The sequence below is a fragment of the Lampris incognitus genome, chromosome 1 (genome assembly GCF_029633865.1).
Source record: "Lampris incognitus isolate fLamInc1 chromosome 1, fLamInc1.hap2, whole genome shotgun sequence".
NCBI lineage: Eukaryota > Metazoa > Chordata > Actinopteri > Lampriformes > Lampridae > Lampris > Lampris incognitus.
Genome location: NC_079211.1, coordinates 69,822,292 through 69,849,918, shown reverse-complemented (window position 1 = coordinate 69,849,918; position 27,627 = coordinate 69,822,292). Strand labels below are relative to the sequence as shown.

The window sequence follows — 27,627 nt, the reverse complement described above, 5'->3', positions numbered from 1 at the left end:
AGGAGGTACTAGAGGAAGTTCTCACCTACACTCCATTCAAAACAGGGGGTACTAGAGGAAGTTCTCACCTACACTCCATTCAGAAAAGGAGGTACTAGAGGAAGTTCTCACCTACACTCCGTTCAAAACAGGGGGTACTAGAGGAAGTTCTCATCTACACTCCATTCAGAACAGGAGGTACTAGAGGACGTTCTCACCGACACACTCCATTCAGAACAGGGGGTACTAGAGGAAGTTCTCACCTACACTCCATTCAGAACAGGAGGTACTAGAGGACGTTCTCACCGACACACTCCATTCAGAACAGGGGGTACTAGAGGAAGTTCTCACTGACACACTCCATTCAGATCAGGAGGTACTAGAGAACGTTCTCACCGACACACTCCATTCAGAACAGGGGGTGCTAGAGGAAGTTCTCACCTACACTCCATTCAGAACAGGGGGTACTAGAGGATGTTCTCTCCTACACTCCATTCAGAATAGTGGGTACTAGAGGAAGTTCTCACCGACACACTCCATTCAGAACAGGGGGTACTAGAGGAAGTTCTCACCTACACTCCATTCAGAAAAGGAGGTACTAGAGGAAGTTCTCACCTACACTCCATTCAAAACAGGGGGTACTAGTGGACGTTTTCACCTACACTCCATTCAGAACAGGAGGTACTAGAGGACATTCTCACCGACACACTCCATTCAGAACAGGGGGTATTAGAGGAAGTTCTCAACTCCACTCAATTCAGAACAGGGGGTACTAGAGGAAGTTCTCACCGACACACTCCATTCAGAACAGGGGGTACTAGAGGAAGTTCTCACCGACACACTCCATTCAGAACAGGGGGTACTAGCGTAAGTTCTCACCTACACTACATTCAAAACAAGGGGTACTAGAGGAAGTTCTCAACTACACTCAATTCAGAACAGGGGGTACTAGAGGAAGTTCTCACCGACACACTCCATTCAGAACAGGGGGTACTAGAGGAAGTTCCCACCGTCACACTCCATTCAGAACAGGGGGTACTAGAGTACACTGGGTACACTCCATTCAGAACACGGGGTACTAGAGGAAGTTCTCACCTAAACTCCATTCAGAACAGGGGGTACTAGAGGATGTTCTCTCCTACACTCCATTCAGAATAGTGGGTACTAGAGGAAGTTCTCTCCTACACTCCATTCAGAATAGGGGTACTAGAGGAAGTTCTCTCCTACACTCCATTCAGAACAGGGGGTACTAGAGGAAATTCTCAACTACACTCCATTCAGAGCAGGGGGTACTAGAGGACGTTCTCACCTAATCACTCCATTCAAAACAGGGGGTATTAGAGGAAGTTCTCTCCTACACTCCATTCAGAAGAGGGGGTACTAGAGGAAGTTCTCACCGACACACTCCATTCAGAACAGGGGGTACTAGAGGAAGTTCTCACCGACACACTCCATTCAGAACAGGGGGTACTAGAGGAAGTTCTCACCGACACACTCCATTCAGAACAGGGGGTACTAGAGGAAGTTCTCACCTACACTCCATTCAGAACAGGGGGTACTAGAGGATGTTCTCTCCTACACTCCATTCAGAATAAGGGGTACTAGAGGAAGTTCTCACCTACACACCATTCAAAACAGGGGGTACTAGAGGAAGTTCTCAACCACACTCCATTCAGAACAGGGGGTACAAGAGGAAGTTCTCACCGACACACTCCATTCAGAACAGGGGGTACTAGAGGAAGTTCTCACTGACACACTCCATTCAGATCAGGAGGTACTAGAGAACGTTCTCACCGACACACTCCATTCAGAACAAGGGGTACTAGAGGAAGTTCTCACCGACACACTCCATTCAGAACACGGGGTACTAGAGGAAGTTCTCACCTACACTCCATTCAGAACAGGGGGTACTAGAGGATGTTCTCTCCTACACTCCATTCAGAATAGTGGGTACTAGAGGAAGTTCTCTCCTACACTCCATTCAGAATAGGGGTACTAGAGGAAGTTCTCTCCTACACTCCATTCAGAACAGGGGGTACTAGAGGAAATTCTCAACTACACTCCATTCAGAACAGGAGGTACTAGAGGACGTTCTCACCTAATCACTCCATTCAAAACAGGGGGTATTAGAGGAAGTTCTCTCGTACACTCCATTCAGAAGAGGGGGTACTAGAGGAAGTTCTCACCGACACACTCCATTCAGAACAGGGGGTACTAGAGGAAGTTTTCTCCTACACACTCCATTCAAAACAGGGGGTACTAGAGGAAGTTCTCAACTACACTCCATTCAGAACAGGGGGTACTAGAGGACGTTCTCACCGACACACTCCATTCAGAACAGGGGGTACTAGGTACTAGAGGAAGTTCTCACCGACACACTCCATTCAGAACAGGAGGTACTAGAGGACGTTCTCACCGACACACTTCATTCAGAACAGGGGGTACTAGAGGAAGTTCTCACCGACACACTCCATTCAGAGCAGGGGGTACTAGAGGAAGTTCTCACCTACACTCCATTCAAAACAGGGGGTACTAGAGGAAATTCTCAACTACACTCCATTCAGAACAGGGGTACTAGAGGAAGTTCTCACCGACACACTCCATTCAGAGCAGGGGATACTAGAGGAAGTTTTCACCTACACTCCATTCAGAACAGGAGGTACTAGAGGACATTCTCACCGACACACTCCATTCAGAGCAGGGGGTACTAGAGGAAGTTCTCACCTACACTCCATTCAAAACAGGGGGTACTAGAGGAAATTCTCAACTACACTCCATTCAGAACAGGGGGTACTAGAGGAAGTTCTCACCGACACACTCCATTCAGAACAGGGGGTACTAGAGGAAGTTCTCTCCTACACTCCATTCAGAACAGGGGGTACTAGAGGAAGTTCTCACCTACACGCCATTCAAAACAGGGGGTACTAGAGGACATTCTCAACTACACTCCATTCAGAAAAGGGGGTACTAGAGGACGTTCTCACCTAATCACTCTATTCAAAACAGGGGGTATTAGAGGAAGTTGTCTCCTACACTCCATTCAGAACAGGGGGTACTAGAGGACGTTCCCACCGACACACTCCATTCAGAACAGGGGGTACTAGAGGAAGTTCTCACCTACACTCCATTCAGAACAGGGGGTACTAGAGGATGTTCTCTCCTACACTCCATTCAGAATAGGGGGTACTAGAGGAAGTTCTCTCCTACACTCCATTCAGAACAGGGGTTACTAGAGGAAGTTCTCACCTACACGCCATTCAAAACAGGGGGTACTAGAGGAAATTCTCAACTACACTCCATTCAGAACAGGGGTTACTAGAGGACGTTCTCACCTAATCACTCCATTCAAAACAGGGGGTATTAGAGGAAGTTCTCTCCTACACTCCATTCAGAACAGGGGGTACTAGAGGAAGTTCTCACCTACACATACCATTCAGAACAGGGGGTACTAGAGGAACTTCTCTCCTACACACTCCATTCAGAACAGGGGGTACTAGAGGAAGTTCTCACCTATACTCCATTCAGAACAGGAGGTACTAGAGGACGTTCTCACCGACACACTCCATTCAGAACAGGGGTTACTAGAGGAAGTTCTCACCTACACTCCATTCAGAACAGGAGGTACTAGAGGACGTTCTCACCGACACACTCCATTCAGAACAGGGGGTACTAGCGTAAGTTCTCACCTACACTCTATTCAAAACAAGGGGTACTAGAGGAAGTTCTCAACTACACTCAATTCAGAACAGGGGGTACTAGAGTAGGTTCTCACCGACACACTCCATTCAGAACAGGGGGTACTAGAGGAAGTTTCACCGACACACTCCATTCAGAACAGGGGGTACTAGAGGAAGTTCTCACCGACACACTCCATTCAGAACAGGGGGTACTAGAGGAAGTTCTCACCTACACTCCATTCAGAACAGGGGGTACTAGAGGATGTTCTCTCCTACACTCCATTCAGAATAGGGGGTACTAGAGGAAGTTCTCACCTACACTCCATTCAAAACAGGGGGTACTAGAGGAAGTTCTCAACTACACTCCATTCAGAACAGGGGGTACAAGAGGAAGTTCTCACCGACACACTCCATTCAGAACAGGTGGTACTAGAGGAAGTTCTCACTGACACACTCAATTCAGATCAGGAGGTACTAGAGAACGTTCTCACCGACACACTCCATTCAGAACAGGGGGTACTAGAGGAAGTTCTCACCGACACACTCCATTCAGAACAGGGGGTACTAGAGGAAGTTCTCACCTACACTCCATTCAGAACAGGGGGTACTAGAGGATGTTCTCTCCTACACTCCATTCAGAATAGTGGGTACTAGAGGAAGTTCTCTTCTACACTCCATTCAGAATAGGGGTACTAGAGGAAGTTCTCTCCTACACTCCATTCAGAACAGGTGGTACTAGAGGAAATTCTCAACTACACTCCATTCAGAACAGGGGGTACTAGAGGACGTTCTCACCTAATCACTCCATTCAAAACAGGGGGTATTAGAGGAAGTTCTCTCCTACACTCCATTCAGCAGAAGGGGTACTAGAGGAAGTTCTCACCGACACACTCCATTCAGAACAGGGGGTACTAGAGGAAGTTCTCTCCTACACACTCCATTCAAAACAGGGGGTACTAGAGGAAGTTCTCAACTACACTCCATTCAGAACAGGGGGTACTAGAGGACGTTCTCACCGACACACTCCATTCAGAACAGGGGGTACTAGAGGAAGTTCTCACCGACACACTCCATTCAGAACAGGAGGTACTAGAGGACGTTCTAACCGACACACTTCGTTCAGAACAGGGGGTACTAGAGCAAGTTCTCACCGACTCACTCCATTCAGAGCAGGGGGTACTAGAGGAAGTTCTCACCTACACTCCATTCAAAACTGGGGGTACTAGAGGAAATTCTCAACTACACTCCATTCAGAACAGGGGGTACTAGAGGAAGTTCTCACCGACACACTCCATTCAGAGCAGGGGGTACTAGAGGAAGTTCTCACCTACACTCCATTCAGAATAGGAGGTACTAGAGGAAGTTCTCACCTACACTCCATTCAAAACAGGGGGTACTAGAGGAAGTTCTCACCTACACTCCATTCAGAAAAGGAGGTACTAGAGGAAGTTCTCACCTACACTCCGTTCAAAACAGGGGGTACTAGAGGAAGTTCTCATCTACACTCCATTCAGAACAGGAGGTACTAGAGGACGTTCTCACCGACACACTCCATTCAGAACAGGGGGTACTAGAGGAAGTTCTCACCTACACTCCATTCAGATCAGGAGGTACTAGAGAACGTTCTCACCGACACACTCCATTCAGAACAGGGGGTGCTAGAGGAAGTTCTCACCTACACTCCATTCAGAACAGGGGGTACTAGAGGATGTTCTCTCCTACACTCCATTCAGAATAGTGGGTACTAGAGGAAGTTCTCACCGACACACTCCATTCAGAACAGGGGGTACTAGAGGAAGTTCTCACCTACACTCCATTCAGAAAAGGAGGTACTAGAGGAAGTTCTCACCTACACTCCATTCAAAACAGGGGGTACTAGTGGACGTTTTCACCTACACTCCATTCAGAACAGGAGGTACTAGAGGACGTTCTCACCGACACACTCCATTCAGAACAGGGGGTATTAGAGGAAGTTCTCAACTCCACTCAATTCAGAACAGGGGGTACTAGAGGAAGTTCTCACCGACACACTCCATTCAGAACAGGGGGTACTAGAGGAAGTTCTCACCTACACTCCATTCAGAACAGGGGGTACTAGAGGAAGTTCTCACCTACACACTCCATTCATAACAGGGGGTACTAGAGGAAGTTCTCTCCTACACACTCCATTCAGAACAGGGGGTACTAGAGGAAGTTCTCACCTACACTCCATTCAGAACAGGAGGTACTAGAGGACATTCTCACCGACACACTCCATTCAGAACAGGGGGTACTAGAGGAAGTTCTCACCAACACTCCATTCAGAACAGGAGGTACTAGAGGACGTTCTCACCGACACACTCCATTCAGAACAGGGGGTACTAGTGTAAGTTCTCACCTACACTCCATTCAAAACAAGGGGTACTAGAGGAAGTTCTCAACTACGCTCAATTCAGAACAGGGGGTACTAGAGGAAGTTCTCACCGACACACTCCATTCAGAACAGGGGGTACTAGAGGAAGTTCTCACCGACACACTCCATTCAGAACAGGGCGTACTAGAGGAAGTTCTCACCGACACACTCCATTCAGAACAGGGGGTACTAGAGGAAGTTCTCACCTACACTCCATTCAGAACAGGGGGTACTAGAGGATGTTCTCTCCTACACTCCATTCAGAATAGGGGGTACTAGAGGAAGTTCTCTCCTACACTCCATTCAGAACAGGGGGTACTAGAGGAAGTTCTCACCTACACGCCATTCAAAACAGGGGTAGTAGAGGAAATTCTCAACTACACTCCATTCAGAACAGGGGGTACTAGAGGAAGTTCTCACCTAATCACTCCATGCAAAACAGGTGGTATTAGAGGAAGTTCTCTCCTACACTCCATTCAGAACAGGGTGTACTAGAGGAAGTTGTCACCTACACACTCCATTCAGAACAGGGGGTACTAGAGGAAGTTCTCACCTACACTCCATTCAAAACAGGGGGTACTAGAGGAAATTCTCAACTACACTCCATTCAGAACAGGGGGTACTAGAGGAAGTTCTCACCGACACACTCCATTCAGAGCAGGGGGTACTAGAGGAAGTTTCACCTACACTCCATTCAAAACAGGGGGTACTAGAGGAAATTCTGAACTACACTCCATTCAGAACAGGGGGTACTAGAGGAAGTTCTCACCGACACACTCCATTCAGAACAGGGGGTACTAGAGGAAGTTCTCACCGACACACTCCATTCAGAACAGGGGGTACTAGAGGAAGTTCTCACCTACACTCCATTCAGAACAGGGGGTACTAGAGGAAGTTCTCTCCTACACACTCCATTCAGAACAGGGGGTACTAGAGGAAATTCTCACCTACACTCCATTCAGATCAGGAGGTACTAGAGGACGTTCTCACCGACACACTCCATTCAGAACAGGGGGTACTAGAGGAAGTTCTCACCTACACTCCATTCAGAACAGTGGGTACTAGAGGAAGTTCTCAACTACACTCCATTCAGAACAGGGGGTACTAGAGGAAGTTCTCACCGACACACTCCATTCAGAACAGGGGGTACTAGAGGAAGTTCTCACCGACACACTCCATTCAGAACAGGGGGTACTAGAGGAAGTTCTCACCTACACTCCATTCAGAACAGGAGGTACTAGAGGAAGTTCTCTCCTACACTCCATTCAGATCAGGGGGTACTAGAGGGAGTTCTCACCGACACACTCCATTCAGAACAGGGGGTACTAGAGGAACTTCTCACCGACACACTCCCCCCTCCGGCTGTAACCAGGCAGACACATGTCGCAGCGCCTCCCTATGGTTCGTTCCTTGCACTGACAGAATCCATTGTTATCACAGCGAGGGTTGAGACTACCCTTCAAGTCACAGTTACACTCTACACACACACACACACACACACACACAGACACACACACATGCTTGGGTAAAGTGTTAACTGTTGGACTGGTGTGTGTGTGTGTGTGTGTGTGTGTGTGTGTGTGTGTGTGTGTGTGTGTGTGTGTGTGTGTGTGTGTGTGTGTGTGTGTTTGTGTATGTGTGTGTGTGTGTGTGTGTGTGTGTGTGTGTGTGTGTGTGTGTGTGTGTGTGTGTGTGTGTGTGTGTGTTTGTGAGTACACTAACCAATACAGACGTTCTCGTCATGGAGGGGAGCGGAGGCATTTCTGTAGTAGCCCATCCGGCAGTACTGACAGTTGTGTCCGCGGGTGTTGTGTTTACAACTCACACACGTCACCACGTTAATGAAGTCTATGAAGCTACAGCGGTTAGAGTGGCCGTTACACTCACAGTCTGAGCACAGAGACACATGGAAACGGAGACAGTGGTCAGACAGATTAGAAAAGAGACAGATAGACGACAAACAGGTGACAGACAGATGACAGACAGAGGGACAGATGACAGACAGATGGACAGACAGATGACAAACACATGGACAGATGACAGACAGATGAACAGATGACAGACAGATGGACAGACAGATGACAAACACATGGACAGATGACAGACAGATGACAGACAGAAAACAAACCCATGAACAGATGACAGACAGATGAACAGATGACAGACAGATGGACAGACAGATAAACAGATGACAGACAGATGGACAGACAGATGACAAATACATGGACAGATGACAGACAGATGACAGACAGAAAACAAACCCATGGACAGATGACAGACAGATGGACAGTTGACAGACAGACAGACAGAGAGACAGAAGACAGAGAGACAGAAGACAGACAACTGACAAACAGACAGATGACACAGACAGATGACAGACAGAATACAGACAGATTACAGACAGACAGACAGACAGATGATGGACAGACAGAAAAGTAAGGTCTGCACATGTTTCAAACAAACTACTTTGCAGAGCGCAGTGTCCAGCCACATCACACATAGTAGTCCACACATCATTCCAGATGCATGAAGTCAGAGGCGGGCTGAGACGCTGTCCATCGTGCAGAGGGGTGGGATTATCATAAAAGGGGCCTTGGTTTGTGGGGACAGATCTGTAGTTTGCCAGCTGTGTGTCCCCACGTCGTCCGCTTCCCTCGGGCAGCCACATGCTACAAGAGACCAGTTGGTGGTGGTAACACTTCATACCATCGTTAGCCAAAAAAAGAAGGGGCGCGCTTCTGTTTACTATCATACAAACCCAGCTGTGGGTGGGTTTAAGCTAGCTGCCATCATGTCTTCTGTTTTCTATCATACAAACCCAGCTGTGGGTGGGTTTAAGCTAGCTGCCATCATGTCTGTTGTTTACTATCATACAAACCCAGCTGTGGGTGGGTTTAAGCTAGCTGCCATCATGTCTTCTGTTTACTATCATACAAACCCAGCTGGGAGTGGGTTTAAGCTACATGCCATCATGTCTGTTGTTTACTATCATACAAACCCAGCTGTGGGTGGGTTTAAGCTAGCTGTCATCATGTCTGTTGTTTACTATCATACAAACCCAGCTGTGGGTGGTTTTAAGCTAGCTGCCATCATGTCTTCTGTTTACTATCATACAAACCCAGCTGTGGGTGGGTTTAAGCTAGCTGCCATCATGTCTGTTGTTTACTATGATACAAACCCAGCTGTGGGTGGGTTTAAGCTAGTTGCCATCATGTCTGTTGTTTACTATCATAGAAACCCAGCTGTGGGTGGGTTTAAGCTAGCTGCCATCATGTCTTTATTTACTATCATAGAAACCCAGCTCTGGGTGGGTTTAAGCTAGCTGCCATCATGTCTGTTGTTTACTATCATACAAACCCAGCTGTGGGTGGGTTTAAGCTAGCTGCCATCATGTCTTTATTTACTATCATAGAAACACAGCTCTGGGTGGGTTTAAGCTAGCTGCCATCATGTCTGTTGTTTACTATCATACAAACCCAGCTGTGGGTGGGTTTAAGTTAGCTGCCATCATGTCTGTTGTTTACTATCATACAAACCCAGCTGTGGGTGGGTTTAAGCTAGCTGCCATCATGTCTGTTGTTTACTATCATAGAAACCCAGCTGTGGGTGGGTTTAAGCTAGCTGCCATCATGTCTGTTGTTTACTATCATACAAACCCAGCTGTGGGCGGGTTTAAGCTAGCTGCCCTCATGTCTGTTGTTTGCTATCATACAAACCCAGCGGTGGGTGGGTTTAAGCTAGCTGCCATCATATCTGTTGTTTACTATCGTACAAACCGAGCTGTGGGTGGGTTTAAGCTAGCTGCCATCATGTCTGTTGTTTACTATCATAGAAACCCAGCTGTGGGTGGGTTTAAGCTAGCTGCCATCATGTCTGTTGTTTACTATCATACAAACCCAGCTGTGGGCGGGTTTAAGCTAGCTGCCCTCATGTCTGTTGTTTGCTATCATACAAACCCAGCTGTGGGTGGGTTTAAGATAGCTGCCATCATATCTGTTGTTTACTATCGTACAAACCGAGCTGTGGGTGGGTTTAAGCTAGCTGCCATCATGTCTGTTGTTTACTATCACACAAACCCAGCTGTGGGTGGGTTTAAGCTAGCTGCCATCATGCCATCATGTTCAACTTTGTGCTGAGAATGCGGACATCGCTCTCACTTTGGTTATACAAGGACTGGATGGCTTGTAGCAACTGCCCTGGTGCCCCATACGCCCGCAGTACCCCCCCCCCACACACACACAGTGCCACGGGGTACACAGTCATAAGCCTTCTCCAAGTCCACAAAACACATTTAGACTCCCATGCCTCCTTCAGCGTTTCCGCAAGGGTGAAGAGTTGGTCTGTTGTTCCACAGACAGGACAGAATCTGCATTGTTCCTCCTTTATCTGAGGTTCGACGATCATTCAGAGCCTCCTTACCAGCACCCTAGAGTAGACTTTCCCATGGAGGCTGAGCAATGTAATGCCCCGATAATTGGAGCACACTCTCTGGTCCCCTTTTTTAAATACGGGAACCACCACCCCAGTCTGCCACTCAATAGGTACTGCCCCCGACATCCACGTGACACTGAAGAAGTGTGTCAGCCAAGACAGCCCAACAATGTTCAGAGCCTTCAGCATCTCAGGGCGAATCTCATCCACACCCGGCGCTGCCTTGCCACTGAGCAGCTTCTAAACTACCTCAGAGACCTCTGCTAAGGATATGGGTGGGGCTTCCTCCAAGACTCTACCTCCTCCGCTGGGGACGTATTAGCTGGGTTCAGGAGCTCCTCAAAGTTTTCTTTCCACCGCTCAACAACATCCCAAGTCCAGGTCAACTGTTCCCCTCCCCGGCTGAACATAGCCTGAGTCAAGGCCTGCTTCCCCTTCCTGAGTCTGGGTTGTCAGAACTTCCTTGAGGCCAACCGAAAGTCCTCCTCCGTAGCCTCACTGAACCCCTCCCACACCCGAGTTTTTGCTTCTGTGAACGCCGGAGCCACAGCCCTTCTGGCCTCCCGGTAGCTGTCTGCTGCTTCAGGACACCCCTGGGCCAACCAAGCCCGAAAGGCCTCCTTCTTCAGCCTGATGTCTACCCTCACTGCCAGTGTCCACCAGCAGGTTCTTAGGTTGCCACCTAAGAACCTCACTACACGTTTGGGTTTGCCAGATCTGTCCGGCAGCATTACCCGCCATTTGATCCAACTCACCACCAGGTGTTGATTAGTTGACAGCTCTGGTCCTCTCTTCACTCGAGTGTCTAAAACATACGCCATAGATCTGATGATACGACCACAAGGTCTATCATCAACCTTCAGCCTAATGTGTTCTGGTACCAAGTACACTTATGAACTACCTTATGTTCGAGCATGGTGTTTGTTATGGCCAATCCATGACTCACACAGAAGTCCAATAACAAAGCACTGCTTGGGTTTCAATGGTGGAGGCCATTCCTCAACTGAACTCACATTGGCCAAGCGCAAATCATTAGTGGAGTGGGGGGTTTTCGGTTTGTAGCTGGGGATCGGCCTGATCCCCTTCCAGACAGAGGCTGAGTTGTTTTATGAGAACTGCTGTTGAAGTCTCTCAGAGTACAGTTTTTTAACATCTCTCACCACCTTGCTAAACCCGTATTTAGACTCTTTAACTGGTACCTTGTCCCCACTCCTAAACGCTTCATTTGTATAGCCCTATATCATAAATATTGGGCTATTCCTCATTTTCCGATGCAAGCTGTGTGCATTTAGCTGTCAACCAGGGTTTGTCATTGTTGTAACTAACGCTGGTGCGTGATGGTACACAGTTGTCCACACAAAAGCTGATATGAGATGCTACAGTCTCAGTGTACTCATCCAGGCAGTTGGTGGCAGACCTGAAAACCTCCCAGTCACTACAGTCCAAACACACGTGAAAGATCCTCCATAGCTTCACTGGTCCACTTCTTAGATGTCCTTCTCACAACTGGTTTTGAGAGTTTTAATTTCTACCTGTATGCAGGAAAGTGGACACTTGGTTCAGATGTAATAAATTATCCCTAAATATCAGCAAGACAAACTACATTGTGTTTCGTTCCAACAAAAATCAAAATAATGCTGAGCATGTTTGTCTCAAAATCAATGGTCAGGATATTGAAAGAGTCAAGTCCACAAAGTTCCTAGGGGTCCATATTGATGAATCCTTAAATGTTAAGGGCCATATTGATGCTTTAAAAAAAAGATTATCTAAATATGTTGGTCTGTTTTTTAAGATGACATTTTCTCCCATGCGCAGCACTTCTTACTTTGTACAAGTCTTTATTTGAGCCCCATATCAATTACTGCGATGTTATTTGGTGCAACACTTTTCCTAGTCATCTAAAAAAACCCTACAGATTCTGCAAAAGACAGTTATACACGCCATATCGTGGTCTGGGGTCTGTGCTCCCACAGACCCTCTTTTCCACAGTGATGGTCTTTTAAGGCTTGCTGACTGTAATGTTGTTCACAACGCTTGTTTGATGCACCATGTTATCTATAGGATCAATGACAGACTGTGTGACGTCGTTCAAAGCTGCCTCCCTCCGCATGCATTTAGCACCAGAAATAAGAACCTTATAGCGGGCAAGTGGCGCAGGCTTAGCTGCACGAGCCTTGGTGTGGCATGTAAAGGCCTACAGGTGTGGAACGACTTAAGTGACGATTTGAAAATGCCTTCATCCATACATGTCTTTAAAAAGAAATTAAAGTATAAAGTACTTCAGAGATATACAACTTGCTAATTATAGGGCGAAGACTTTAGATTTCTTTTTATTCTATTTTTCTTTGTAGGTTTGTTACGGCGCTAGTGCCGTGTGTTGGGTGTCTGTGCAATTTCCCCTCTCCAGGTAATGCCCCGCCTCCCGTGCAGCTGCTGCTGGAGCCCAGGTGATTCCAATCCATCATCAGTTGGGTCTATAACTTGGAGAGAGACCATTGTTGGCAGCAGGGAAGAGCGAGAGAGAGAGAGCGTGTGAGAGAGAGAGAGAGGGGGGGGTGAGGGCTGTGTTCTTGTTTCTTTCTTTGTGGTGTGGTCTGAGTGTTTGTTGTCTAAGCCTGGTTAGTGAGGACAACTGAAGAAGCTGGCTCTTTTCTGTTGTATATGCTGACGTAGGCTGAGCTTTTGTTAACAAATCTGTTTTTACATTTGGTTCCGCCTCCCACCTTTCTTATTCCCCCGGGACACTTTTATTTTATTAGTCACTTCCCCTCATCCCCTGGACCTTAAACGGGGAACGAAACAAGGTTTTGTGTCAAGTACTTGGCTTGAAGTATGGGCCCCCGTCCATAAGCTCTGCTAAGCTTCCTTGGGGTGTCCCTTTTCACACCGTGTTGTGTATTATATATGTATAATTGGTATTTTTTTTTATTTTTGTGTGAAAGTTGAATCAAGAGGACCATGATGTGGTCGTCAGAGTGTCCCAGTGCAGCGTGGGGGACTGCGGGACAGGCACTGCTGGTTGTAGTGCAAAAGTGATCTAAAGTGTTCTCCTCACTGGTCGGGTATTTAATCAGCTGAAGGTCTGTAGGTAGTAGTTCATGGCTGAGATGCCCTTTGTTAAAGATGCACCGCGGACTGAAGCCTCGGCGTACTGGTGCGCAGTCTTTTGTATTGTTTTTTTGTTTGTTTGTTCGTAAACTCTGTTTTGCTACAACTTCTTGCACTCTTTCGCCAGAGAAGGGTTTCCGACTATCAGGGAAAGTCCTTCTGCAGATTTATTCCCCAACATTCTCGTCCCATCTACGGAATTACTGGACCTTTTTACCAAGGGTGCGCTCACCTTTGTTCACACAGTGGAACTCCGGAGGACTGGGAACCGTGCCTTTCCGCAGACTTGGACTACACACTCCGTTGCTGGGAATATTTCTTTCTAACATGTGAACACTGTGCAACAAACTAGACGACCTTCATCTACTGGTGGGGAAGAATAAACACTTTTCTTCATCTCGCATCTTGTGCTTCACAGAAACTTGGATGTGTGGATCAGTACCGGACTCTGCTGCAGCTGACTGCTTCCAGATATTCAAAGCGGATCAGAGAGGTCTCCAGTAACACGAGCTGGAGGTATCAGTTTTCATATGAACAATGACTGGTGTAAAAATGTGATAGTGATCCTGCAGCACTGTTCTCCTGTTCTGGAAAAAAATGTCATCAAATGTAAACCCTTCTACTGCCCCCGTGAGTTCATCAACTGTAAACCCTTCTACTGCCTCGTGAGTTCATCAACTGTAAACCTTTCTACTGCCCCGTGAGTTTATCAACTGTAAACCCTTCTACTGCCCCCTTGAGTTCATCAACTGTAAACCCTTCTACTGCCTCGTGAGTTCATCAACTGTAAACCTTTCTACTGCCCCGTGAGTTAATCAACTGTAAACACTTCTAATGCCCCATGAGTTCATCAACTGTAAACCCTTCTACTGCCCCCTTGAGTTCATCAACTTTAAACCCTTCTACTGCCCCATGAGTTCATCAACTGTAAACACTTCTAGTGCCCCGTGAGTTCATCAACTGTAAACCCTTCTACTGTCCTTGAGTTCATCAACTGTATACCATTCTACTGCCCCCGTGAGTTCATCAACTGTTTACCCTTCTACTGCCCCCTGTGTTCACCAACTGTAAACCCTTCTACTGCCCCCGTGACTTCATCAACTGTAAATCCTTCCATTAACCACGTGAGTTCATCAACTGTAAGCAATTCTACTGCCCCGTGAGTTCATCAACTGTAAACCCTTCTACTGTAAACCCTTCGACTGCCTCGTGAGTTCATCAACTGTAAACCCTTCTACTGCCCCCTCGAGTTCATCAAATTTAAACCCTTCTAATGCCCCGTGAGTTCATCAACTGTAAACCCTTCTACTGCTCCCGTGACTTCATGAACTGTAAACCCTTCTACTGCCCCCTTGAGTTCATGAACTGTAAACCCTTCTACTGCCCTTGAGTTCACCGACTGTATACCAATCTACTGCCCCCGTGACTTCATCAACTGTAAACCCTTCTACTGTAAACCCTTCGACTGCCTCGTGGGTTCATCAACCGTAAACCCTTCTACTGCCCCCGTGGGTTCATCAACTGTAAACCCTTCTACTGCCCCCGTGAGTCCATCAACTGTAAACCCTTCTACTGCCCCGTGAGTTCATCAACTTTAAACCCTTCTACTGCCCCCTGTGTTCATCAACTGTAAACCCTTCTACTGCCCCCGTGACTTCATCAACTGTAAACCCGTCCACTGCCCACGTGAGTTCATCAACTGTAAACCCTTCTACTGCCCCGTGAGTTCATCAACTGTAAAATCTTCTACTGTGAACCCTTCGACTGCCTGGTGAGCTCATCAACTGTAAAACCTTCTAATGCCCCCTTGAGTTCATCAACGTTAAACCCTTCTACTGCCCCCGTGAGTTCATCAACTGTAAACCCTTCGACTAACCCCGTGATTTCATCAACTGTAAACCCTTTTCCTGCCCCATGAGTTCATCAACTGTAAACCCTTCTACTGCTCCCTTGAGTTCATCAATTGTAAACCCTTCTACTGCCCCGTGAGTGAATCAACTGTAAACCCTTTTAATGCCCGGTGAGTTCATCAACTGTAAACCCTTCTACTGCCCCGTGAGTTCATCAACTTTAAACCCTTCTACTGCCCCCTGTGTTCATCAACTGTAAACCCTTCTTCTGCCTCCCTGACTTCATCAACTGTAAACCCTTCCACTGCCCACGTGAGTTCATCATCTGTAAACCCATCTACTGCCCCGTGAGTTCATCAACTGTAAAACCTTCTACTGTGAACCATTCGACTGCCTGGTGAGCTCATCAACTGTAAAACCTTCTAATGCCCCCTTGAGTTCATCAATGTTAAACCCTTCTACTTCCCCCGTGAGTTCATCAACTGTAAACCCTTCTACTAACCCCGTGATTTTATCAACTGTAAACCCTTTTACTGCCCCATGAGTTCATCAACTGTAAACCCTTCTACTGCTCCCTTGAGTTCATCAATTGTAAACCCTTCTACTGCCCCCGTGAGTGCATCAACTGTAAATCCTTTTAATGCCCGGTGAGTTCATCAACTGTAAACCCTTCTACTGCCCCGTGAGTTCATCAACTTTAAACCCTTCTACTGCCCCCTGTGTTCATCAACTGTAAACCCTTCTTCTGCCTCCCTGACTTCATCAACTGTAAACCCTTCCACTGCCCACGTGAGTTCATCATCTGTAAACCCATCTACTGCCCCGTGAGTTCATCAACTGTAAAACCTTTTACTGCCCCATGAGTTCATCAACTGTAAACCCTTCTACTGCTCCCTTGAGTTCATCAATTGTAAACCCTTCTACTGCCCCCGTGAGTGCATCAACTGTAAATCCTTTTAATGCCCGGTGAGTTCATCAACTGTAAACCCTTCTAATGCCCCCTTGAGTTCATCAATGTTAAACCCTTCTACTTCCCCCGTGAGTTCATCAACTGTAAACCCTTCTACTAACCCCGTGATTTCATCAACTGTAAACCCTTTTACTGCCCCATGAGTTCATCAACTGTAAACCCTTCTACTGCTCCCTTGAGTTCATCAATTGTAAACCCTTCTACTGCCCCCGTGAGTGCATCAACTGTAAATCCTTTTAATGCCCGGTGAGTTCATCAACTGTAAACCCTTCTACTGCCCCGTGAGTTCATCAACTGTAAAACCTTCTACTGTGAACCCTTCGACTGCCTGGTGAGCTCATCAACTGTAAAACCTTCTAATGCCCCCTTGAGTTCATCAACTGTAAACCCTTCTACTAACCCCGTGATTTCATCAACTGTAAACCCTTTTACTGCCCCATGAGTTCATCAACTGTAAACCCTTCTACTGCTCCCTTGAGTTCATCAATTGTAAACCCTTCTACTGCCCCCGTGAGTGCATCAACTGTAAATCCTTTTAATGCCCGGTGAGTTCATCAACTGTAAACCCTTCTACTGCCCCGTGAGTTCATCAACTTTAAACCCTTCTACTGCCCCCTGTGTTCATCAACTGTAAACCCTTCTTCTGCCTCCCTGACTTCATCAACTGTAAACCCTTCCACTGCCCACGTGAGTTCATCATCTGTAAACCCATCTACTGCCCCGTGAGTTCATCAACTGTAAAACCTTCTACTGTGAACCATTCGACTGCCTGGTGAGCTCATCAACTGTAAAACCTTCTAATGCCCCCTTGAGTTCATCAATGTTAAACCCTTCTACTTCCCCCGTGAGTTCATCAACTGTAAACCCTTCTACTAACCCCGTGATTTCATCAACTGTAAACCCTTTTACTGCCCCATGAGTTCATCAACTGTAAACCCTTCTACTGCTCCCTTGAGTTCATCAATTGTAAACCCTTCTACTGCCCCCGTGAGTGCATCAACTGTAAATCCTTTTAATGCCCGGTGAGTTCATCAACTGTAAACCCTTCTACTGCCCCGTGAGTTCATCAACTGTAAAACCTTCTACTGTGAACCCTTCGAATGCCTGGTGAGCTCATCAACTGTAAAACCTTCTAATGCCCCCTTGAGTTCATCAACGTTAAACCCTTCTACTGCCCCCGTGAGTTCATCAACTGTAAACCCTTCTACTAACCCCGTGATTTCATCAACTGTAAACCCTTTTACTGCCCCATGAGTTCATCAACTGTAAACCCTTCTACTGCTCCCTTGAGTTCATCAATTGTAAACCCTTCTACTGCCCCGTGAGTGAATCAATTGTAAACCCTTTTAATGCCCGGTGAGTTCATCAACTGTAAACCCTTCTACTGCCCCGTGAGTTCATCAACTTTAAACCCTTCTACTGCCCCCTGTGTTCATCAACTGTAAACCCTTCTACTGCCTCCCTGACTTCATCAACTGTAAACCCTTCCACTGCCCACGTGAGTTCATCAACTGTAAACCCTTCTACTGCCCCGTGAGTTAATCAACTGTAAAACCTTCTACTGTGAACCATTCGACTGCCTGGTGAGCTCATCAACTGTAAAACCTTCTAATGCCCCCTTGAGTTCATCAACGTTAAACCCTTCTACTGCCCCCGTGAGTTCATCAACTGTAAACCATTCTACTAACCCCGTGATTTCATCAACTGTAAACCCTTTTACTGCTCCATGAGTTCATCAACTGTAAACCCTTCTACTGCTCCCTTGAGTTCATCAATTGTAAACCCTTCTACTGCCCCCGTGTGTGCATCAACTGTAAACCCTTTTAATGCCCGGTGAGTTCATCAACTGTAAACCCTTCTACTGCCTCGTGAGTTCATAAACTTTAAACCCTTCTAATGCCCCGTGAGTTCATCAACTGTAAACCCTTCTACTGCTCCCGTGACTTCATCAACTGTAAACCCTTCTACTGCCCCCTTGAGTTCATGAACTGTAAACCCTTCTACTGCCCTTGAGTTCATCGACTGTAAAGCCTTCTACTGCCACCTGAGTTCACCGACTGTATACAAATCTACTGCCCCCGTGACTTCATCAACTGTAAACCCTTCTACTGTAAACCCTTCGACTGCCTCGTGAATTCATCAACTGTTAACCCTTCGACTGCCTCGTGAATTCATCAACCGTAAACCCTTCTACTGCCCCGTGGGTTCATCAACTGTAAACCCTTCTAATGCCCCGTGAGTTCATCAACTGTAAACCCTTCTACTGCCACCTCGAGTTCATCAACTTTAAACCCTTCTACTGCCCCGTGAGTTCATCAACTGTAAACACTTCTAATGCCCCGTGAGTTCATCAACTGTAAACCCTTCTACTGCCCCCGTGAGTTCATCAACTGTAAACCCTTCTACTGCCCCCTGAGTTCACCGACTGTATACCAATCTACTGCCCCCGTGACTTCATCAACTGTAACCCCTTCTACTGTAAACCATTCGACTGCCTCGTGAGTTCATCAACCGTAAACCCTTCTACTGCCCCCGTGAGTTCATCAACTGTAAACTCTTCTACTGCCCCCTGTGTTCATCAACTGTAAACCCTTCTACTGCCCCCGTGACTTCATCAACTGTAAACCCTTCCACTGCCCACGTGAGTTCATCAACTGTAAACCCTTCTATTGCCCCGTGAGTTCATAAACTGTAAAACCTTCTACTGTGAACCCTTCGACTGCCTGGTGAGTTCATCAACTGTAAAACCTTCTAATGCCCCCTTGAGTTCATCAACGTTAAACCCTTCTACTGTCGTTGAGTTCATCAACTGTAAACCATTCTACTGCCCCCGTGAGTTCATCAACTGTTTACCCTTCTACTGCCCCCTGTGTTCATCAACTGTAAACACTTCTACTGCCCCCGTGACTTCATCAACTGTAAACCATTCCATTGCTCACGTGAGTTCATCAACTGTAAACCCTTCTACTGCCCCGTGAGTTCATCAACTGTAAACACTTCTAATGTAAACCCTTCGACTGCCTCGTGAGTTCATCAACTGTAAACCCTTCTAATGCCCCGTGAGTTCATCAACTGTAAACCCTTCTAATGCCCCGTGAGTTCATCATCTGTAAACCCTTCTACTGCTCCCGTGACTTCATCAACTGTAAACCCTTCTACTGCCCCCTTGAGTTCATGAACTGTAAACCCTTCTACTGCCTTTGAGTTCATCGACTGTAAACCCTTCTACTGCCCCCGTGAGTTCATCAACTGTAAACCCTTCTACTAACCCCGTGATTTCATCATTTGTAAACCCTTTTACTGCCCCATGAGTTCATCAACTGTAAACCCTTCTACTGCTCCCTTGAGTTCATCAATTGTAAATCCTTCTACTGCCCCGTGAGTGCATCAACTGTAAACCCTTTTAATGCCCGGTGAGTTCATCAACTGTAAACCCTTCTACTGCCCCGTGAGTTCATCAACTTTAAACCCTTCTAATGCCCCGTGAGTTCATCAACTGTAAACCCTTCTACTGCTCCCGTGACTTCTTCAACTGTAAACCCTTCTACTGCCCCCTTGAGTTCATGAACTGTACACCCTTCTACTGCCCTTGAGTTCATCGACTGTAAAGCCTTCTACTGCCACCTGAGTTCACCGACTGCATACCAATCTACTGCCCGCGTGACTTAATCAACTGTAAACCCTTCTACTGTAAACCCTTCGACTGCCTCGTGAGTTCATCAACCGTAAACCCTTCTACTGCCCCGTGGGTTCATCAACTGTAAACCCTTCTAATGCCCCGTCTGTTCATCAACTGTAAACCCTTCTACTGCCCCCTCGAGTTCATCAACTTTAAACCCTTCTACTGCCCCGTGAGTTCATCAACTGTAAACACTAATAATGCCCCTTGAGTTCATCAACTGTAAACCATTCTACTGCCCCCGTGAGTTCATCAACTGTAAACCCTTCTACTGCTCCCGTGACTTAATCAACTGTAAACCCTTCTACTGCCCCCTTGAGTTCATGAACTGTAAACACTTCTTCTGCCTTTGAGTTCACCGACTGTAAACCCTTCTACTGCCCCCTTGAGTTCATGAACTGTAAACACTTCTTCTGCCTTTGAGTTCACCGACTGTAAACCCTTCTACTGCCCCCTGAGTTCACCGACTGTATACCAATCTACTGCCCCCGTGACTTCATCAACTGTAAATGCTTCTACTGTGAACCCTTCGACTGCCTGGTGAGTTCACCAACTGCAAAACCTTCTAATGCCCCCTTGAGTTCATCAACGTTAAACCCTTCTACTGCCCCCTGTGTTCATCAACTGTAAACCCTTCTACTGCCCCCGTGACTTCATCAACTGTAAACCATTCCATTGCCCACGTGAGTTCATCAACTGTAAACCCTTCTACTGCCCCGTGATTTCATCAACTGTAAACCCTTCTAATGTAAACCCTTCGACTGCCTCGTGAGTTCATCAACTGTAAACCCTTCTAATGCCCCGTGAGTTCATCAACTGTAAACCCTTCTACTGCCCACTGGAGTTCATCAACTTTAAACCCTTCTAATGCCCCATGAGTTCATCAACTGTAAACCCTTCTACTGCTCCCGTGACTTAATCAGCTGTAAACCCTTCTACTGCCCCCTTGAGTTCATGAACTGTAAACCCTTCTACTGCCCCCTGAGTTCACCGACTGTATACCAATCTACTGCCCCCGTGACTTCATCAACTGTAAGTCCTTCTACTGTGAACCCTTCGACTGCCTGGTGAGTTCAACAACTGCAAAACCTTCTAATGCCCCCTTGAGTTCATCAACGTTAAACCCTTCTAATGCCCCGTGAGTTCATCATCTGTAAACCCTTCTACTGCTCCCGTGACTTCATCAACTGTAAACCCTTCTACTGCCCCCTTGAGTTCATGAACTGTAAACCCTTCTACTGCCTTTGAGTTCATCGACTGTAAACCCTTCTACTGCCCCCGTGAGTTCATCAACTGTAAACCCTTCTACTAACCCCGTGATTTCATCATTTGTAAACCCTTTTACTGCCCCATGAGTTCATCAACTGTAAACCCTTCTACTGCTCCCTTGAGTTCATCAATTGTAAATCCTTCTACTGCCCCGTGAGTGCATCAACTGTAAACCCTTTTAATGCCCGGTGAGTTCATCAACTGTAAACCCTTCTACTGCCCCGTGAGTTCATCAACTTTAAACCCTTCTAATGCCCCGTGAGTTCATCAACTGTAAACCCTTCTACTGCTCCCGTGACTTCTTCAACTGTAAACCCTTCTACTGCCCCCTTGAGTTCATGAACTGTACACCCTTCTACTGCCCTTGAGTTCATCGACTGTAAAGCCTTCTACTGCCACCTGAGTTCACCGACTGCATACAAATCTACTGCCCCCGTGACTTAATCAACTGTAAACCCTTCTACTGTAAACCCTTCGACTGCCTCGTGAGTTCATCAACCGTAAACCCTTCTACTGCCCCGTGGGTTCATCAACTGTAAACCCTTCTAATGCCCCGTCTGTTCATCAACTGTAAACCCTTCTACTGCCCCCTCGAGTTCATCAACTTTAAACCCTTCTACTGCCCCGTGAGTTCATCAACTGTAAACACTAATAATGCCCTTTGAGTTCATCAACTGTAAACCCTTCTAATGCCCCCTTGAGTTCATCAACGTTAAACCCTTCTACTGTCGTTGAGTTCATCAACTGTAAACCATTCTACTGCCCCCGTGAGTTCATCAACTGTAAACCCTTCTACTGCTCCCGTGACTTAATCAACTGTAAACCCTTCTACTGCCCCCTTGAGTTCATGAACTGTAAACACTTCTTCTGCCTTTGAGTTCACCGACTGTAAACCCTTCTACTGCCCCCTTGAGTTCATGAACTGTAAACACTTCTTCTGCCTTTGAGTTCACCGACTGTAAACCCTTCTACTGCCCCCTGAGTTCACCGACTGTATACCAATCTACTGCCCCCGTGACTTCATCAACTGTAAATGCTTCTACTGTGAACCCTTCGACTGCCTGGTGAGTTCACTAACTGCAAAACCTTCTAATGCCCCCTTGAGTTCATCAACGTTAAACCCTTCTACTGCCCCCTGTGTTCATCAACTGTAAACCCTTCTACTGCCCCCGTGACTTCATCAACTGTAAACCATTCCATTGCCCACGTGAGTTCATCAACTGTAAACCCTTCTACTGCCCCGTGATTTCATCAACTGTAAACCCTTCTAATGTAAACCCTTCGACTGCCTCGTGAGTTCATCAACTGTAAAACCTTCTAATGCCCCGTGAGTTCATCAACTGTAAACCCTTCTACTGCCCACTGGAGTTCATCAACTTTAAACCCTTCTAATGCCCCATGAGTTCATCAACTGTAAACCCTTCTACTGCTCCCGTGACTTAATCAGCTGTAAACCCTTCTACTGCCCCCTTGAGTTCATGAACTGTAAACCCTTCTACTGCCCCCTGAGTTCACCGACTGTATACCAATCTACTGCCCCCGTGACTTCATCAACTGTAAGTCCTTCTACTGTGAACCCTTCGACTGCCTGGTGAGTTCAACAACTGCAAAACCTTCTAATGCCCCCTTGAGTTCATCAACGTTAAACCCTTCTACTGCCCCCGTGAGTTCATCAACTGTTTACCCTTCTACTGACCCCTGTGTTCATAAACTGTAAACCCTTCTACTGCCCCCGTGACTTCATCAAATGTAAACCCTTCCATTGCCCACGTGAGTTCATCAACTGTAAACCCTTCTACTGCCTCTTGAGTTCATCAACTGTAAACCCTTCTACTGTAAACCCTTCTACTGCCCCCTCGAGTTCATCAACTGTAAACACTTCTAATGCCCCGTGAGTTAATCAACTGTAAACCATTCTACTGCCCCCGTGAGTTCATCAACTGTTAACCCTTCTACTGCCCCCTGTGTTCATCAACTGTAAACCCTTCTACTGCCCCCGTGACTTGATCAACTGTAAACCCTTCCACTGCCCATGTGAGTTCATCAACTGTAAACCCTTCGACTGCCCCGTGAGTTCATAAACTGTAAAACCTTCTACTGTGAACCCTTCGACTGCCTGGTGAGTTCATCAACTGTAAAACCTTGTAATGCCCCCTTGAGTTCATCAACGTTAAAAACTTCTACTGTCGTTGAGTTCATCAACTGTAAACCATTCTACTGCCCCCGTGAGTTCATCAACTGTTTACCCTTCTACTGCCCCCTGTGTTCATCAACTGTAAACCCTTCTACTGCCCCCGTGACTTCATCACCTGTAAATCCTTCCATTGCCCACGTGAGTTCATCAACTGTAAACAATTCTACTGCCCCGTGAGTTCATCAACTGTAAACCCTTCTACTGTAAACCCTTCGACTGCCTCGTGAGTTCATCAACTGCAAACCCTTCTACTGCCACCTCGAGTTCATCAACTTTAAACCCTTCTAATGCCCCGTGAGTTCATCAACTGTAAACCCTTCTACTGCTCCCGTGACTTCATCAACTGTAAACCCTTCTACTGCCCCCTTGAGTTCATGAACTGTAAACCCTTCTACTGCCCTTGAGTTCACCGACTGTATACAAATCTACTGCCCCCGTGACTTCATCAACTGTAAACCCTTCTACTGTAAACCCTTCGACTGCCTCGTTTGTTCATCAACCGTAAACCCTTCTACTGCCCCATGGGTTCATCAACCGTAAACCCTTCTACTGCCCCCGTGAGTTCATCAACTGTAAACCCTTCTACTGCCCCGTGAGTTCATCAACTTTAAACCCTTCTACTGCCCCCTGTGTTCATCAACTGGAAACCCTTCTACTGCCCTCGTGCCTTCATCAACTGTAAACCCTTCCACTGCCCACGTGAGTTCATCAACTGTAAAACCCTCTACTGTGAACCCTTCGACTGCCTGGTGAGTTCACTAACTGCAAAACCTTCTAATGCCCCCTTGAGTTCATCAACGTTAAACCCTTCATCTGCCCCCTGTGTTCATCAACTGTAAACCCTTCTACTGCCCCCGTGACTTCATCAACTGTAAACCATTCCATTGCCCACGTGAGTTCATCAACTGTAAACCCTTCTACTGCCCCGTGATTTCATCAACTGTAAACCCTTCTAATGTAAACCCTTCGACTGCCTCGTGAGTTCATCAACTGTAAAACCTTCTAATGCCCCGTGAGTTCATCAACTGTAAACCCTTCTACTGCCCACTGGAGTTCATCAACTTTAAACCCTTCTAATGCCCCATGAGTTCATCAACTGTAAACCCTTCTACTGCTCCCGTGACTTAATCAGCTGTAAACCCTTCTACTGCCCCCTTGAGTTCATGAACTGTAAACCCTTCTACTGCCCCCTGAGTTCACCGACTGTATACCAATCTACTGCCCCCGTGACTTCATCAACTGTAAGTCCTTCTACTGTGAACCCTTCGACTGCCTGGTGAATTCAACAACTGCAAAACCTTCTAATGCCCCCTTGAGTTCATCAACGTTAAACCCTTCTACTGCCCCCGTGAGTTCATCAACTGTTTACCCTTCTACTGCCCCCTGTGTTCATAAACTGTAAACCCTTCTACTGCCCCCGTGACTTCATCAAATGTAAACCCTTCCATTGCCCACGTGAGTTCATCAACTGTAAACCCTTCTACTGCCTCTTGAGTTCATCAACTGTAAACCCTTCTACTGTAAACCCTTCTACTGCCCCCTCGAGTTCATCAACTGTAAACACTTCTAATGCCCCGTGAGTTAATCAACTGTAAACCATTCTACTGCCCCCGTGAGTTCATCAACTGTTAACCCTTCTACTGCCCCCTGTGTTCATCAACTGTAAACCCTTCTACTGCCCCCGTGACTTGATCAACTGTAAACCCTTCCACTGCCCATGTGAGTTCATCAACTGTAAACCCTTCGACTGCCCCGTGAGTTCATAAACTGTAAAACCTTCTACTGTGAACCCTTCGACTGCCTGGTGAGTTCATCAACTGTAAAACCTTGTAATGCCCCCTTGAGTTCATCAACGTTAAAAACTTCTACTGTCGTTGAGTTCATCAACTGTAAACCATTCTACTGCCCCCGTGAGTTCATCAACTGTTTACCCTTCTACTGCCCCCTGTGTTCATCAACTGTAAACCCTTCTACTGCCCCCGTGACTTCATCACCTGTAAATCCTTCCATTGCCCACGTGAGTTCATCAACTGTAAACAATTCTACTGCCCCGTGAGTTCATCAACTGTAAACCCTTCTACTGTAAACCCTTCGACTGCCTCGTGAGTTCATCAACTGCAAACCCTTCTACTGCCACCTCGAGTTCATCAACTTTAAACCCTTCTAATGCCCCGTGAGTTCATCAACTGTAAACCCTTCTACTGCTCCCGTGACTTCATCAACTGTAAACCCTTCTACTGCCCCCTTGAGTTCATGAACTGTAAACCCTTCTACTGCCCTTGAGTTCACCGACTGTATACAAATCTACTGCCCCCGTGACTTCATCAACTGTAAACCCTTCTACTGTAAACCCTTCGACTGCCTCGTTTGTTCATCAACCGTAAACCCTTCTACTGCCCCATGGGTTCATCAACCGTAAACCCTTCTACTGCCCCCGTGAGTTCATCAACTGTAAACCCTTCTACTGCCCCGTGAGTTCATCAACTTTAAACCCTTCTACTGCCCCCTGTGTTCATCAACTGGAAACCCTTCTACTGCCCTCGTGCCTTCATCAACTGTAAACCCTTCCACTGCCCACGTGAGTTCATCAACTGTAAAACCCTCTACTGTGAACCCTTCGACTGCCTGGTGAGCTCATCAACTGTAAAACCTTCTAATGCCCCCTTGAGTTCATCAACGTTAAACCCTTCTACTGCCCCCGTGAGTTCATCAACTGTAAACCCTTCTACTAACCCCGTGATTTCATCAACTGTAACCCCTTCTACTGTCAACCCTTCGACTGCCTGGTGAGTTCAACAACTGCAAAACCTTCTAATGCCCCCTTGAGTTCATCAACGTTAAACCCTTCTAATGCCCCGTGAGTTCATCATCTGTAAACCCTTCTACTGCTCCCGTGACTTCATCGACTGTAAACCCTTCTACTGCCCCCTTGAGTTCATGAACTGTAAACCCTTCTACTGCCTTTGAGTTCATCGACTGTAAACCCTTCTACTGCCCCCGTGAGTTCATCAACTGTAAACCCTTCTACTAACCCCGTGATTTCATCATTTGTAAACCCTTTTACTGCCCCATGAGTTCATCAACTGTAAACCCTTCTACTGCTCCCTTGAGTTCATCAATTGTAAATCCTTCTACTGCCCCGTGAGTGCATCAACTGTAAACCCTTTTAATGCCCGGTGAGTTCATCAACTGTAAACCCTTCTACTGCCCCGTGAGTTCATCAACTTTAAACCCTTCTAATGCCCCGTGAGTTCATCAACTGTAAACCCTTCTACTGCTCCCGTGACTTCTTCAACTGTAAACCCTTCTACTGCCCCCTTGAGTTCATGAACTGTACACCCTTCTACTGCCCTTGAGTTCATCGACTGTAAAGCCTTCTACTGCCACGTGAGTTCACCGACTGCATACCAATCTACTGCCCCCGTGACTTAATCAACTGTAAACCCTTCTACTGTAAACCCTTCGACTGCCTCGTGAGTTCATCAACCGTAAACCCTTCTACTGCCCCGTGGGTTCATCAACTGTAAACCCTTCTAATGCCCCGTCTGTTCATCAGCTGTAAACCCTTCTACTGCCCCCTCGAGTTCATCAACTTTAAACCCTTCTACTGCCCCGTGAGTTCATCAACTGTAAACACTAATAATGCCCCTTGAGTTCATCAACTGTAAACCATTCTACTGCCCCCGTGAGTTCATCAACTGTAAACCCTTCTACTGCTCCCGTGACTTAATCAACTGTAAACCCTTCTACTGCCCCCTTGAGTTCATGAACTGTAAACACTTCTTCTGCCTTTGAGTTCACCGACTGTAAACCCTTCTACTGCCCCCTTGAGTTCATGAACTGTAAACACTTCTTCTGCCTTTGAGTTCACCGACTGTAAACCCTTCTACTGCCCCCTGAGTTCACCGACTGTATACCAATCTACTGCCCCCGTGACTTCATCAACTGTAAATGCTTCTACTGTGAACCCTTCGACTGCCTGGTGAGTTCACCAACTGCAAAACCTTCTAATGCCCCCTTGAGTTCATCAACGTTAAACCCTTCTACTGCCCCCTGTGTTCATCAACTGTAAACCCTT

The 27,627-nt window shown here is 46.8% G+C and overlaps 1 protein-coding gene across 1 annotated transcript in view; it reads right to left on the bottom strand.

Annotated features, from left to right (window-relative positions):
• The window catches only part of ntng2a (netrin g2a), a 921,301-nt gene that overhangs the window by 79,295 nt on the left and 814,379 nt on the right, over positions 1-27,627 (bottom strand). The window contains exons 7-8 of the mRNA XM_056278075.1: positions 7,771-7,938; positions 7,391-7,525 (exon numbers count right to left, since the gene is read on the bottom strand). Of these exons, the coding sequence (XP_056134050.1) occupies positions 7,391-7,525; positions 7,771-7,938 (303 nt within the window). The remainder of the gene's footprint in view (positions 1-7,390; positions 7,526-7,770; positions 7,939-27,627) is intronic.